At 48.4% G+C, this 15,016-nt stretch overlaps 1 protein-coding gene across 1 annotated transcript in view; it reads right to left on the bottom strand.

Moving 5' to 3' along the window:
• The window catches only part of SIAE (sialic acid acetylesterase), a 41,272-nt gene that overhangs the window by 9,962 nt on the left and 16,294 nt on the right, over nucleotides 1–15,016 (bottom strand). The window contains 4 exon segments of the mRNA XM_006775085.2: nucleotides 1,072–1,205; nucleotides 1,755–1,864; nucleotides 3,684–3,861; nucleotides 8,424–8,562. Of these exon segments, the coding sequence (XP_006775148.1) occupies nucleotides 1,072–1,205; nucleotides 1,755–1,864; nucleotides 3,684–3,861; nucleotides 8,424–8,562 (561 nt within the window).

Below are 15,016 nucleotides of genomic sequence, written 5' to 3'. Positions count from 1 at the left end.
TTGTCAAGGCCTCGTTAAATAAATTATAATATAACCATATTTCAGAGGACTCTGTAATCATTATAAATTATGCCCAAGTCCTGACCGGTTTGGCTCAGTGGATAGAGCGTCGGCCTATGGACCGAAGGGGCCCAGGTTCAATTCCGGTCAAGGGCATGTACCTTGATTGCGGGCACATCCCCACTGGGGGGTGTGCAGGAGGCAGCTGATGGATGTCTTTCTCTCATCGATGTTTCAAACTCTCTATCCCTCTCCCTTTCTCTCAGTAACAAATCAAGGCACATGCCTGGGTTGCGGGCTCGATCCCCAGTAGGGGGCGTGCAGGAGGCAGCCGATCAATGATTCTCTCTCAGCATTGATGTTTCTATCTCTCTCTCCCTCTCCCTTCCTCTCTGAAATCAATAAAAATATTTTTAAAATAAATAAATAAATAAGTATAATAAATAAAATCTATTTATTAGCATGAAAAATGTTCACAATATAACATTATGAGAAAGAAAAAGCAAGATATGGTACACTATTGTAGTATGGATCCTATTTCACAAATAATGAGCAGAAAAGTCTGCTTATTTCTGGATTGTGGAATTATGTTTTTAATCTCATCTTTTTCATATTTCTTTAATAAACATGCAGTACTTTTTAAAAAATATATTTTATTGATTTTTTACAGAGAGGAAGGGAGAGGGATAGAGAGTTAGAAACATCGATGAGAGAGAAACATCGATCAGCTGCCTCCTGCACATTCCCCACTGGGGATGTGCCCACAACCAAGGTACATGCCCTTGACCGGAATCGAACCTGGAACCCTTGAGTCCGCAGGGCGATGCTCTATCCACTGAGCCAAACCAGTTAGGGCATACAGTACTTTTTTAATAGGAAGACATATTAGTTACTTCTTAACTTTTTAAAAGACTCACTTGTCCCCGCAGTGAACAGAGATGAATTAAGCCATACATTCAGTCCCTGACCAGCGGCTATGAGGGTGAAAGAAGAATATGGGTTCCAGGAAGGAGACCTCAGTGGCACATCCCCATGGCAAGGTCCGTAGACCCTCCTCCCCTCCACACATACCTGCACAAACCCAAACGGGAAGAGGCGCTCCGTCTGCCCCTGAGAGCCCAGGTGGAAGGTCTGGCGCCAGTCCTCAATGAGCGCGGGGAATGTGCAGTTGTACAGGTCCCGGTGAAAGTCGATGTTGGCCTCCCCTGGAAACAGTCCAAGTGGTGAGAGAAGTTTGGGGTAGAAGCAAAAATGGCCGCACAATACTCCCCAACCTCTAGCCCTGCCTCAGGAAGTGGGCCTCCCTGCAGTCTCTCTGGACTGGCCTTGCTCGGGCCGACAGGGGCATCAGCAAACATGATACAAGCAGGCTTGAGAAGTGCTTCAGTTCGGGGGTCTGCTCTCTCGATACACCTGGAACCCTGAAACTGCTATGTAAACAGTAAATAAGTCTGAGCTAGCTTGCTGAAGGGTGGGGGGAGGCACATGAGAACCTCGGGACCCCAGCCAACACACATGGGAGAGAGGCCATTCTAAGTCACCCGGCCATCAGACAACCTGCCAGGTGGCCAAAGACACATAAAGATTCCAGCGGAAATTAGCCAAAGCAGCCCAGACAGAAAAACGACCCTGCCAGACCACAGAATAGGGAGCTAAATAACATTGCTTTTGTTGTAAGTCGCTAGATTCTAGGATGGTTTGTTACGCAGCCAAGCTAACTGACACGGGGGAGAAATAGCAAATCGAACACTCACCCTGGTACCATATCATGCCTTTCAGAGTCATATTATGTAGTGGATGGATCATGGCATTCCAGAGAACGGAGTGTTTACTGGGGCCACTTATAGAAACCGGTGAAGTGAACCTGAAATCGACAAGGCACACAAGTGTCAGGAGAGAGCTAGTGACCGATCACATTATGATCCCTCACCTGGGCGCCTCTCCAGCTTTTACTTGGGGCAAATTTCTGATGACAGCAACACAGGATTACACTGTACCGCTCTGCCTCACATGGACACGTGTGAACAGTCTCTGAATTTCACCTCCAGGCTCTTCCCAGGATAAGGGTATCAGTCAGTTTGCCACGAGTTCAGCGTGGGCCACCCCCGTTCCCAGATCAGGTCATTAAAGCCACGAAGAGGAGAAGTGTTTTATTACGAGTCTCACACACAAGGCAATAGCTTTGTTTGACTAGTCCTCCATGAATAGACACTTAGATCGTTTCAAGCTTTTTGCTTTTGTAAGCAACACCATGATTCTCTTTCCTATAGCTTCCTCTTTGCGTGCAGACTTAAGTATTTCCTTAGGATCAACTCCCAGATCGGAAATGGCTGGGTGAACGGACACATTTTTTTTAAAGGTTTTCAACGTGTTCCTAAGTTTCTCTGTAGAATGCCTGTAGGAATGTACACCCCTTCCCCACGCCCTTGGAATTGTCCCTTCCATGTCCTCAGAGATCTGGGAGGCCTGGCTTCAGATGCCTCCTGCTTTACCGCAGGCAATTCCTTCTGCTCCAAAATGGAATGTCTTCACACAGGCACACCTTTACCCAAGCGAAACCAGAAGCTCAATTCCATCCTCTTCCCAGAGGCCTTCCCAGGACTGACGAGACGATGTCTGTGAAGGCCGTCCACATATCATTCATCTCTACGTTAGCAGGACGATGGAGATTTTATTTAAGGAGCCCGTCCTCCGACCCAAACCCCGCACCACATGTCCTTCCTCATCTAGCTTTCCCTCAGCGTGCTTTCATAATCACGACACTACATATTTCTTTGATTACATGTCTACGTTCTCCCTGTTACAGTGTTTATTCTGCTAAGCAGTACAACACAGTGGTTAAGACAGACACTGAGGCCAGCCTTTGCCACTTACTCGTGTGTCCATGAGCAAGTTACTAAAGCTCTCTCCGACTTACTATCTTTTTTTAAAAATATTTTTTTTTATTGATTTCAGAGAGGAAGGGAGAGGGAGAGAGAGATAGAAACATCAATGATGAGAATCATTGGTCGGCTGCCTCCTGCACGCCCCACACTGGGGACGGAGCCCGCAAGCCAGGCATATGCCCTGACCGGGAATCAAATGGTGACCTCCTGGTTCATAGTTCGACGCTCAACCACTGAGCAATGCCAGCTGGGCTCAGACTTGGTATCTTTTCAGGAAGGGAGAGGGAGAGAGAGATAGAAACATCAATGATGAGAATCATTGGTCGGCTGCCTCCTGCACGCCCCACACTGGGGACGGAGCCCGCAAGCCAGGCATATGCCCTGACCGGGAATCAAATGGTGACCTCCTGGTTCATAGCTCGACACCCAACCACTGAGCCATGTCAGCTGGGCTCAGACTTGGTATCTTTTTCCACGCTATGTTAACAGTATCTACATTTCAAGAGATTGTTGTATTAAATGAGTTACTATATATAAACTACTTACAACATTTTTCAGCATAAAGCTTTCAGTATTAGCTATAATTATTATTAAGAAAAAGACTCATAATTGCTTGTGCTGTTCTCAGATGGCTGTGGTGGTGGTGACAGTGAAAATAATACCTCGCCTGTGCACGGAACAAGTTAATACATATTTGGACATTCAGCACGTACTTCACTCCCCAAAGGAGAGCACGATTCTCCTCTTTTATCTAATTTCCTGGCAGGCTTTCTCCCGGACTGCGGGGTGCTTTCTTACCCTTCCTTAGAGACCCCGCAGGCTTTCAGCGACCTTCCAGATGACCAGGCTTCAATGGGGGTGCCGCCCCACGAAGAGGAGACCAGCCCAACGGGATACCGCAGCGTGTCGTACAGGTAGCGCCCGAAGAGCCAGCACACGGCCGACATGTACTCGAAACTCCCATGGCCTAAGTTTTCTGTTCAGAAGAAGAGGGTCAGGTAAAGAGTAGAGGGATACCGATGGGTCTAGGTGAGAAGAAGGGGTGTGGGCCATCCCTTGTGTTCCTTGCTAAGAATTTCCAAAAGGAGGATAAGATTGAGAGGCCGTATCTCATCTGCAGAGAACCAAAGCTCCCTGGCCAGGCGAGTAGACCCCCCTACCCCCAATCCATGCTCCCCTATTACCTACAGGTTCCTGAGAACCTTGGAATACAATTAGTCCTCCTCAACAGGTGAAGGCAGAAAGGCCATCGGGCCCCTCTACCACCTTCTCCTCACCCCTACCTTTCCCTCGCCATTCGTCCCCACTTAGCTCCGTGGAAAGAAATGAGCAAGCAGGGAGCATGTTGGGAAGAAATGTGTCGTTTTTCTACCCCATTTTATAGCTAACGGTCATGAAGACATGGGCAGCAGGTAAGGGATGCAACGTCTGGCCAAAAGAGAAAGCAACAAAAACCCAAACTGGTGCTTAAATGTTCAGCAGAGAAAGCTCACATGTCCATACAGCCCAGCCTCTAACACACAAGAATTTCCAAAAGGAGGATAAGATTGAGAGGCCGTATCTCATCTGCAGAGAACCAAAGCTCCCTGGCCAGGCGAGTAGACCCCCCTACCCCCAATCCATGCTCCCCTATTACCTACAGGTTCCTGAGAACCTTGGAATACAATTAGTCCTCCTCAACAGGTGAAGGCAGAAAGGCCATCGGGCCCCTCTACCACCTTCTCCTCACCCCTACCTTTCCCTCGCCATTCGTCCCCACTTAGCTCCGTGGAAAGAAATGAGCAAGCAGGGAGCATGTTGGGAAGAAATGTGTCGTTTTTCTACCCCATTTTATAGCTAACGGTCATGAAGACATGGGCAGCAGGTAAGGGATGCAACGTCTGGCCAAAAGAGAAAGCAACAAAAACCCAAACTGGTGCTTAAATGTTCAGCAGAGAAAGCTCACATGTCCATACAGCCCAGCCTCTAACACACACGGGAGCGGGCAATTCCATGTGGGAAGAAAGTTGATGAAGAGGGGAACGGGCACACACACACACACTCACCTGACAGGATCATTCAACCCAGTATTTCCTAAGGAACTGCTATGTCTAAGGCACTGGCTTGGCACCACTCAAGATCCCAATTCAATCCAGTTCTGGCACTCAAACAGCTGAGAGTGTCATAGTGGGGATTCAAGTCAATTAAAATTGATGGAGCACCTACTAGGTGCCAGGCACATCTAGATGGCGGGAGTACAGTACGTCACAAGAAAAGGAGAACCATGGGATCTCTCCTCATAGGTCTTATATGCTACAAAATAAGATATCTATTCAGCTGAGTAAAATATAGGGCAAAATATGGTTAAGTGCCTCCAGAGGTACTAACGTGTAGTAAGGGGTTTTAAAAAGAATGAATATAAAATGAAAGGCAGATCATAAAAATCTTAATAAAGACTGGCCTCCTCCGGCGCTTCCACAATACTCTACCAGTGGTTCTCAACCTTCCTGACGCCGCGACCCTTTCATACAGCTCCTCATGTTGTGGTGACCCCCAACCATAAAATTATTTTCGTTGCTACTTCATAACTGTAATTTTGCTACTGTTATGGATCGTCATGTAAATATCTGATATGCAGGATGTATTTTCATTGTTCGCGACCCACAGGTTGAGAACCGCTGCACGCATAGTGTTTCCCTGACCCTACTGAACTATTCGCTTCATTCACCCTATTCAGTGACTGGACCTACCAGAGAGTCAGTAGATGTTTGTGGGCTGGTGTTGGGTGGTTGTGGGTGGCTGGTATGAAGCTGGTTTCATTGATGAGCAGGTAGAGAGAAAAGGTAATGAAGAGGAGCAGGGAGAGCCCTGGCCAGGGTGGTTCAGTTGGTTGAGTGGTATCCCATGTACCAAAAGGTCACTGGTTTGATTCCCGGTCAGGGCACATGCCCGGATTGCAGGTTCCACCTCTGATTAGGGTGTGTATGGAGGCGATCAATCGATATTTCTATCTCACAGATTATTCTCTCTCTCCCTTTCCCTTCCCCTCTCTCTAAAATCAATAAAAACATATTTTTTTAAAAAAAAGAGGGAGAGAGGTGGGAAGTCTTGAAGGATAGGCAGAAGTTGAATGAGCAGAGCTGGCATTCCAGGCAGAAAAGACAATATATTAAAAGGCACAGGAAAATGTTGAAAGTGTTGGACTGGAGCACAGGTTACAAAAGGAAGCTAAGACGGGGGGAGAGGAGTAAAGATGGAAAGCCCCTTGAGAATGAGATTGTGTGTAGGCAGAGCAGCCCCCCAAAATGTCCACCCCCGAATGGTTATAGCCTGTGGCTATACCTTGTGTGGCTAAAGGGCTTTTGTGAATGTGATTGGGGTTAAGGGCCTGGAGATGGAAGAGGGTCCTGGATTATCCAGGTGGGTCCAAGCTAATTACGTGGTCCTCAGCGTCAGGAAGCCCTCCCAGCGGCAAGCAGAGAGACGTGACCACAGCAGGGGCAGGAGAGACACGAAGTGTGAGGAGGACTTGGCCTATGTGCTCCTCCCCAGATATCTCACTGCCTCACCTCTTTCAGGGTATCACTGAAATGCTGCCTTTCTCACTAGGAATTCCATGGCCGCTCTAAACTGGAAACCACTACCTATCACAGACCCCAAGAGTCTGTACTGACTGCCTTCCCTGATGTATTTATTTAGTGTCATTAGCACGCATCACCCTCTAACGGTAGAGTCTAACCCCGTGGTCAGCAAACTGCGGCTCACGGGCCACATGCGGCTCTTTGGCCCCTTGAGTGTGGCTCTTCCACAAAATACCACGTGCGGGCACACGTACAGTGCGATTGAAACTTCGTGGCCCATGCGCAGAAGTCGGTTTTCGGCCTGGGCAAGTCTATTTTGAAGAAGTACTGTTGATATTTGGCTCTGTTGACTAATGAGTGTGCCGACCACTGGTCTAACCTATCCCTCGATATCCCAAATTTATCTGGTGTCCGAGTTCAGAGAGTGAAAGGGAGGTGATAGCAAGGTATGCACCCCTTATCCAAATCTAAGTGATTCCTGAGTTTTGGATAACATGTGGTGAGAGTTCACAGACCAAAACATTCCTCCCAAATTGACCAAAATCAATTTAGGTCCTAAGTTCTTATAGGGAGAGCTCAGATAGTGTGATACGAAATAACATCAGGTACTTCCTAGAAAGTTCACTGATTTTATTATTCATTTCCTACATCCCCCTGCCCTAGAATACAAGCTCCTTGAGACCAGCTGTTTTTGCCTGTTTTATTCCCTGCTATACCCCCAGCACCGAGGCCAGCGCCTAGCACATAGTGGGCACTCAAATAGTTGGTGAGTTAATTAATACTTGAAGATGTAGGAGTCATCGAGGTTACCGAGGTAAAGCATGGACAGACAAAACAGAAGAGGGACTAGAGGGATCACCAGGGGCCACACTGGAGGAAGGAACTGGAGAAAGCAGAGACCTCGGGCGGGAAGACGAGGGAAAGTACGTACCACGCCAGCTAACAGGAATGTGCGCCTCCCAAAGGGGGCGGTGGGCAGGGTCGAAGGCTTAGAGGTTTCCAGAAGGTATCATGAGAAGGACAGGAGTCACTGTGAGGTGAGTAAGTTGCTGAGATGGAGGCAGAAGACAGACAATAAAGGGCTAAAGGAAAGGCAGTGAGAAGAATGAGAAAAAGATGTCCTAGAAAGTTTTTACAATGCAGAGGGGAGAGCGGAGGCAGTGTGAAGGGTGTCTGCTATGTTCCGTTTGGCTGTTTCGTTATAAAGGAAAGCTAACCTCTGAGAGTAGGGACTGCGTCTGCCTTGCTCACTGCTCTTCCCTTGAGGCCGCACAGAGAGCCACTGGGAGTGGGCGGGGAATGAAGATTTCCTGCTGGACGCACAGACCAGAGCCGGATGGGCGGGAGAAGGCCCCAGAGGAAGTGAGAGCCCGCTTCAGGGGCAGCCGTGAGCGGACCCCAGCCAGCTGTGTTCTGACACAGAAACACAGGAAGAAAGAGGAGGACGGAGCATTGAGGCACGGAGGAGGGGTGCTCGAGGGGTCACGCTGAGCGGCCTCGGGGTGCTCAGTGAGGCTGAAGGTGGAGGCACTGCTCACAGCAAGGAAGATGACTCGGCAGTGGCGTCTTGGGAATAAACGTATGGAATGGCTACCATCAGGAAGAGGGTGAAGAGTCGATAAGGAATGAAAAAAGGCCTGGCTGGAGTGGCTCAGTGGTTGAGTGTCGACCCATGAACCAGGAGGTCGCGGTTCAATTCCTGGTCAGAGCACATGCCTGGGTTGTGGGCTCCATCCCCAGTAGGGGGCCATGCAAGAGGCGACCAATCAATGATTCTTTCTCATCACTGATGTTTCTCTCTCTACCTCTCCCTCTCCCTTCCTCTCCGAAATCAATAAAAACATATTTTTTTTAAAAAAATGAAAAAAGGATGGTTGCAACCTAATAAATAGATTAAGAACCAAATTCAGGGTCTCAGAGCCCACCCGGGGCGCTGACACTCCGTGCAGAGATGGCACCTGCTCCGGCAATCACTCACCCGCGGTGGGCTTAGACCACTCCAGGTCAACCTCAGCGAGATCCTCGAGCTCCTGCTCTGCCTGATTGAGGGACACGGAGAAGATGCGGACAGACGTGTAGGCCGTGGTGTTGGCCAGCTCGCTGACAGCGTTAAATATCTAGAAAAGAAACGGGCATGTCATTTCTTACACCAACCTATTTGGTGCGTGGTCAACTATCCAACTGCCTCTTCAAACACCATGAACCGTGGACCAAAAAAAGGGGCCCATCCTAAACCTGACAAGCTCAGGGGAGGCCAGCCTGGTGGACCCTACAAACTCAGAGACTGAAAGTAACCACAGAGGATGGTCTGACCATAAAACTTCCTAAGTAAAAGCGAGTCACGGCGGGTAGTCCAGTCCCAGGCCTGTAGCTCCCTGGACAAAGGTCAGTCTTTCCCTGAAGTGAGCCTGTCCATTGTCTTCTGCATCTAAGATAACAGACCTTTGAAATGTCAGCGTAATCTCGTCCAGACCTCTTAGGGCACACCTACCGCACCAGGCAGTTACTTCTCCACATGCCACCTCTATGTTTTTTTTTTGTTTTGTTTTGTTTTTAAATATATTTTATTGATTTTTTACAGAGAGGAAGGGAGAGGGATAGAGAGTTAGAAACATCGATGAGAGAGAAACATCGATCAGCTGCCTCCTGCACACCTCCTACTGGGGATGCGCCCGCAACCCAGGTACATGCCCTTGACCGGAATCGAACCAGGGACCTTTCAGTCCGCAGGCCGACGCTCTATCCACTGAGCCAAACCGGTTTTGGCCTCTATGTACATGTTAGTTAACTCCCCTGCACCCACCCACGTAAAAGAAGTATGTGACTGTTCATTTTACTTTTGATCTGATTCCAGGTATTTCGAGTTGCTTTCTCCCGCCCCCTTCATTGACCACCAGTGGATTTCCTATAACCCTCCTTGCGTCTCCTCCTTTGCCATTCTCTGGAGCATTTTCTCCATCCATCGAGATTTTGCTTCCTGACAATTGTTGTGAGTTTGGCTCAAATAAACCCATAAGAATTCTCTACCGGTTTGGATATTTCTTATGTCTGAGCTCCTTCTGAGCCTTCAATACGCCAATATGAAATGAATCACTGAAACCGACGATGGGGCGGTGTGAGTCACCTTGATCTACCCTGTCCAAAAGAGATCATGAAGAATCATGTCCCCAGAGAAGGTCGGAATGCAATAACACCTGCGATCGCAAGGAGTAAGTCTGTGTTGGATGGGAGGAACAATGGCGTCATTTAGGCTAAAGAAGAGCAGCTGCCCATTGGACCACTGTGAGATCTTGAAATGGAAATACTTCTATTCAGAAAAAGTATCTGAGAGCATAATATTCTTTTAAAAATGGAGCCCAAAAGGCCTGGGGGAGACAGATTGGTGTCATCCATACCACATAAGAGAAGCATATTAAACACACACACACACACACACACACGCCTGAGAAACGACTGTTGAACTGCTGAAACATACTGAAATCAGCCTCAACGTGCTTATGTTCTCATCTCGGTCTCAGCAAATCACCAAAGCAAAACTTGGGAGAAAATAGCAATTTGAAGAGTAGAGTCCAGGGCGCCTGCTGAGAACAGTCCCCAGAAACGAGACAAAGGAAAGTGTCCACCCCAAATCGCCTTGTGAACCCCCTGCTGAGAGTATGACAGGAAGGACGTGGGATTTTTCTGGACAAGAACCCGTGTGGTCCTACTGGGCATCATTCCTCTAGGAGCTCATGCATAAGGGCTATTTCCTTTGATACGATTTTTTAAAAGAAGATATTGTAAAGACATTATTTTGCTTTAGCTTTTGCTTTGTTCTTTCTTGTCTTCTCTCCATCCCCCTGGGCTGGGCTGGTTTTCCCAAACAAAGGGCTAACAGAGCGTCAGGAAGCCCAGTCATCGCTGGCCTGGGGGAACGCGCGCTCCAGCTGAGGCAGGCCTGCCCGGCGAGAGGCACAGGAGGCTGGATGCCTTCCATTGGCCGCTCGCCTCAGGAGCGCAGCTGGCTCGCCTTCCCTCCCGCCCACCGCCGAGGATACAGCTGGCCCTCCGGCCCACACTGTAAGATAAATGATGGAGCTGCCAGATTGCCCCACAGAGCATCTCACTGAAATACGCTGCCCACCCCCCAGCCCCCACCCCCGCATCGCCTCTGGACTTGCCGCTGAGCCTGCTGCGGCCACTGAGATGGCCAGACACAAATGGCTCTTTCGGTCACAATGGAAGCCACAGCCTGAATCGCTCCCTGGGAGCCACAGCTCTCGCCTGTCAGGGTCACGGGTCTTCCCACAGCCGGGACACACGGTACCTACAGTCTCGGGAAAATTCCACAGGAAATCCAGATCCCTGTGTTCAGGACCCTGCCTGGCAAGCTGAACGTAAAAATCAACATCAAGGCGTGAGGGCAGGCCAACGCACCCACAGTGTATTCTGGCCGGGAAATTATTTTTCAGCAGCCAGTACCTGTAAAGAATCATCTCCCTTGAAATTCAGTTCCTCGCTAAGTGCGAAGGCTCGGCTGTTGCTTCCATGGAAACAGTGGATGGAGCTGCTTCCATTCTCTCCACCCACACCGGCTTCCGCAGCCACGGGGAACTCAAGTGCCTCATCGCCTGAGACGCCAGCCCGGGAGGCAGCGTGGTGAACATGCTACTTGTCTTTTACACCCGCCGCTAACGCTTGAGAGTACTGCAAGGCCAACGAAGTCGGGGTGGCTGGCGTCCTCCTGTATTGTTACCAGCACACAGAACTGGATCTAAAACACTGGCTGGAAAACTTCTATTTTCAAACTCACATTTGTGTGTTATTTCAAGTCAAAACGTGAAAGCCACCGTGAAGTGGTAACAAAAATGGGGGTGGGGACCCTAGCCGGTTTGGCTTGGTGGGTACCGCATTGGCCTGCAGACCGAAGGGTCTCAGGTTCGATTCTGGTCAAGGTCAAGGGCACGCACCTGAGTAGCAGGCTCCATCCCTGGCCCTGGTCAGGTTGTGGGTGCAGGAGGCAACCAATCGATGTGTGTCTCTTACATCGATATTTCTCTCTGTAAAAATCAATGGAAAAATATCCTCAGGTGAGGATTAGCAAAAAAAAAAAGGGTGGGGGGGAGGAAATTCTTGCTGTACCCGATGACAATTCCTTCTGAACCTGGCCGTCCTCCCCCTGTATCAGCAAGCCTTTTTGATGGCTGCATCTCCTCAGGGATATTGGCAACAAACTTAGGAATAAAGAGATTTCAGGAAGATTTTCATTTAAATGACACTTGGCTTCCCTGCTGATGAAAGGGGAAGCCTTACTCCATCTGCTGAGATCAAATTTCATCTCATCAAACACCTCAGTGTAATTATTTTTCCACCAAGTATTTAAATGAGGATGGAAATGAATACCAAGGTATTTGAAGTCATTAGGGCTGCTGGGCTGAGAGGGAGCAACGCGGCCTCTCCAGGGACCGGCAGTCCAGAATCAAAGCAGCTGCTCACCAGTGTTCCATTTGTAACCTTTACACCACATTCTTGAATTAATGAAGAAGCGTCAAGACTCTATTTCCTCGGAGAATCTTGGCATGGGGTCCGCACGAGGAGCAAGGCCTGTGGTGTGTGTGTGTGAGAGAGAGAGAGAGAGAGAGAGTTCTATATTTCACCTTCTACAGTTATCGGGGAAACTAGGGTCTCCTCTTGCCCACTGGGTGGTGGGAGTGGGGTCCTTACACTATCTCCAGAAAAAGAATTTTCGGAGACTCACACGGGAGGATGTGATTTTTATTTGTGTGGAGTTATAATCCCTGGTTCTCCAAAGTCCCGTTCTGGTCATGGAAGTAGCAGCTGGGGTTTCAGGAAAGCTGGGAGCAAAGCCAGTGTCCAGTTTTGTGTGTGTTTTTTCCATGTTGGAAGCAGCTCCAGTTCAGCATCAGGCGAGCAGCAGTCCATTAGCCCACGGGGCTGGAGTCCGCATGGCTGTGGGCCATGTGGGTGAACACAGGAGAGCCACGCCTGAGCCAGGAGCCAGGGGTGCCAAGAGGAGCCAAGAGAGGGAATTTCTTTGTTTAGGGATTAAATATCCCATGTTTCGCCGAAACCGGTTTGGCTCAGTGGATAGAGCGTCGGCCTGCGGACTGAAGGGTCCCAGGTTCGATTCCGGCCAGGGGCATGTACCTGGGTTGCAGGCACATCCCCAGTGGGGAGTGTGCAGGAGGCAACTGGTCGATGTTTCTCTCTCATCGATGTTTCTAACTCTCTATCTCTCTCCTTTCCTCTCTGTAAAAACTCAATAAAAATATATTTAAAAAAAAATATCCCACGTTTCTCATCCTTGCAGTGGCCATGCCCCTTCTAGTCAATGACCTGTTCCCAAGTGTGACTGACAGACCAGTACCTTACAGACGTCACCCCAACGTTACTGGACGTGCATCTAGTCTCCTCCCTGGGGTGTGTGTAAAGCGTTTGCTTCCTGGTGAAGTTGCCCAAATGACATGCCTCTAATATCTGGCCTTCCCTTTGCTCCTGTCCTATTATTAATAACTAATTAACGGCAATGGTATCACTACTATAGTATCATACAGCAGTTTTAAAGTTGAGGAAATAACTATAAATAAGCCATCCATCGTTACTTCTGTGGATCTTTTTTTTTTTTTTTTAATATATTTTATTGATTTTTTACAGAGAGAAAGGGAGAGAGATAGAAACATCGATGAGAGAGAAACATCGACCAGCTGCCTCCTGCACATCCCCCACTGGGGATGTGCCTGCAACCCAGGTACATGCCCTTGACCGGAATCGAACCTGGGACCTTTCAGTCCGCAGGCCGACGCTCTATCCACTGAGCTAAACCGGTTTCGGCACTTCTGTGGATCTTTGATTGTAATGTGCTAATAACCCTTCTCTTCTGGATTGTAATTTCTCTACTTGGAGAGTAGGAATATGGGGATTGCCAAGGTATTGAAAACGGGTTTCCTGTCTAACATTGGCCATCTTCTTCTGAGCCTGCCTAGAAATACCCAAGTCTTAAGACCTACCCTGTCTTAGGAGGCGACAGATGAACATTTAGACTTTTCTCCATTTATAAACATCTCACTCGGTGTTATAAATAACACGCGATTTAAAAATTCCACTTCACCCTAACAACAAGATAGGCATGCAATCTGCCATGTCCTTCATTTGAATGTGAAGAGTGGTATGTTATAGAGGGAACTTTACCTCCTCAGGAGAGTCACACGGAGGGAGAAAGGGGAAAAAGAGAGAGACACCCTGTGTGTTGCAGTACCAGGGGGCGGGGGGGAGTCTTTGGGAGAAAAGGAGCAAAAGGAATATGGAGGAGTCACATACGGTATCCTTTTGATAAAAAAAAAAGTAAGTTCTACAGAATGTTAAGAGACTAGAAACCCTGGCTTTTGGTACTGTCAGCACCTGAAATGCTGTCATGCAAACTAAGTGCATGATTTAAAACCAAAAAAATAAAGAATTAACACTTAGCTGTGTCAGGTGGACTTTTTTTTACCCCCACCCTCACTGCCCTATATCTCAGAGCTTGTAGCCTTCCTTTAACATAGAAGATGAAAAAGAGTAAATGCTAGGCAGAAAGAATGTGTTCACTCTTATCAAAATCTTGTTACCAGGGTGGGCTGGGAACCGGGTGGAGGAGGGCAATGGGGAAAGATCGGGGGGACATCTGCACTGTTCTCAACAATAAAGATAAAATTTGTAAAATATATTTTTATTGATTTCAGAGAGGAAGGGAGAGGGAGAGGGAGAGAGAGAGAGATGGAAACATCAATGATGAGAGAGAATCATTGATCGGCTGCCTCCTGCACCAGCCCACACTGGGGATCGAGCCCACAACTCAGGCATGCGCCCTAACCGGGAATTGAACCGTGACCTGGATTCATGGGTTAACACTCAATCACTGAGCAACACTGGCTGGGCAAGATGAATTTTTTAAAAACCTTGTTACCATAGGCAACTAGATATTAAGGAAGGAAGCAAAGGGAATGGGGCATGAGCCTATTTGCTTCACCAGGAAGGTACAGCATCACCCCCCCACCCCAGGGGATCTCAGCATTGCCCTGCCAAGGATTAACATCCCTCCCTTTCCCCTCTGGTACAAGATGGGGGGTTGTGGGGGAGGCAGGGGCAGTAAGCACATGAGCAAAAGAAGACAAAATGGTGCAGGGGTATATGCTTGACCATAGAGGCCTGTCAGTCTAACCCAGGGGTGGGCAAACTTTTTGACTCGAGGGCCACAATGAGTTCTTAAACTGGACCGGAGGGCCGGAACAAAAGCATGGATGGAGTGTTTGTGTGAACTAATATAAATTCAAAGTAAACATCATTACATAAAAGGGTACGGTCTTTTTTTTTTTTTTAGTTTTATTCATTTCAAACAGGCTGGATCCGGCCCGCGGGCCGTAGTTTGCCCACGGCTGGACCTGTGAGAGGGATCACTGGTCAGGGGTGGACCCATCAGAAGCCCAGAAAGCTTGGTAAGTTGATTGGTTATTTTGAAAAAGCTCCTGATCATAATAAGTCCAGGGAACAAAAAGGAGCTCTCTTGCTTGGTGACCTATGCTAGCTCCATTCGTT

The sequence above is a fragment of the Myotis davidii genome, unplaced genomic scaffold (genome assembly GCF_000327345.1).
Source record: "Myotis davidii unplaced genomic scaffold, ASM32734v1 scaffold148, whole genome shotgun sequence".
In the NCBI taxonomy this organism is placed as follows: Eukaryota; Metazoa; Chordata; class Mammalia; order Chiroptera; family Vespertilionidae; genus Myotis; species Myotis davidii.
This window is presented reverse-complemented; position numbering and strand designations above follow the sequence as displayed.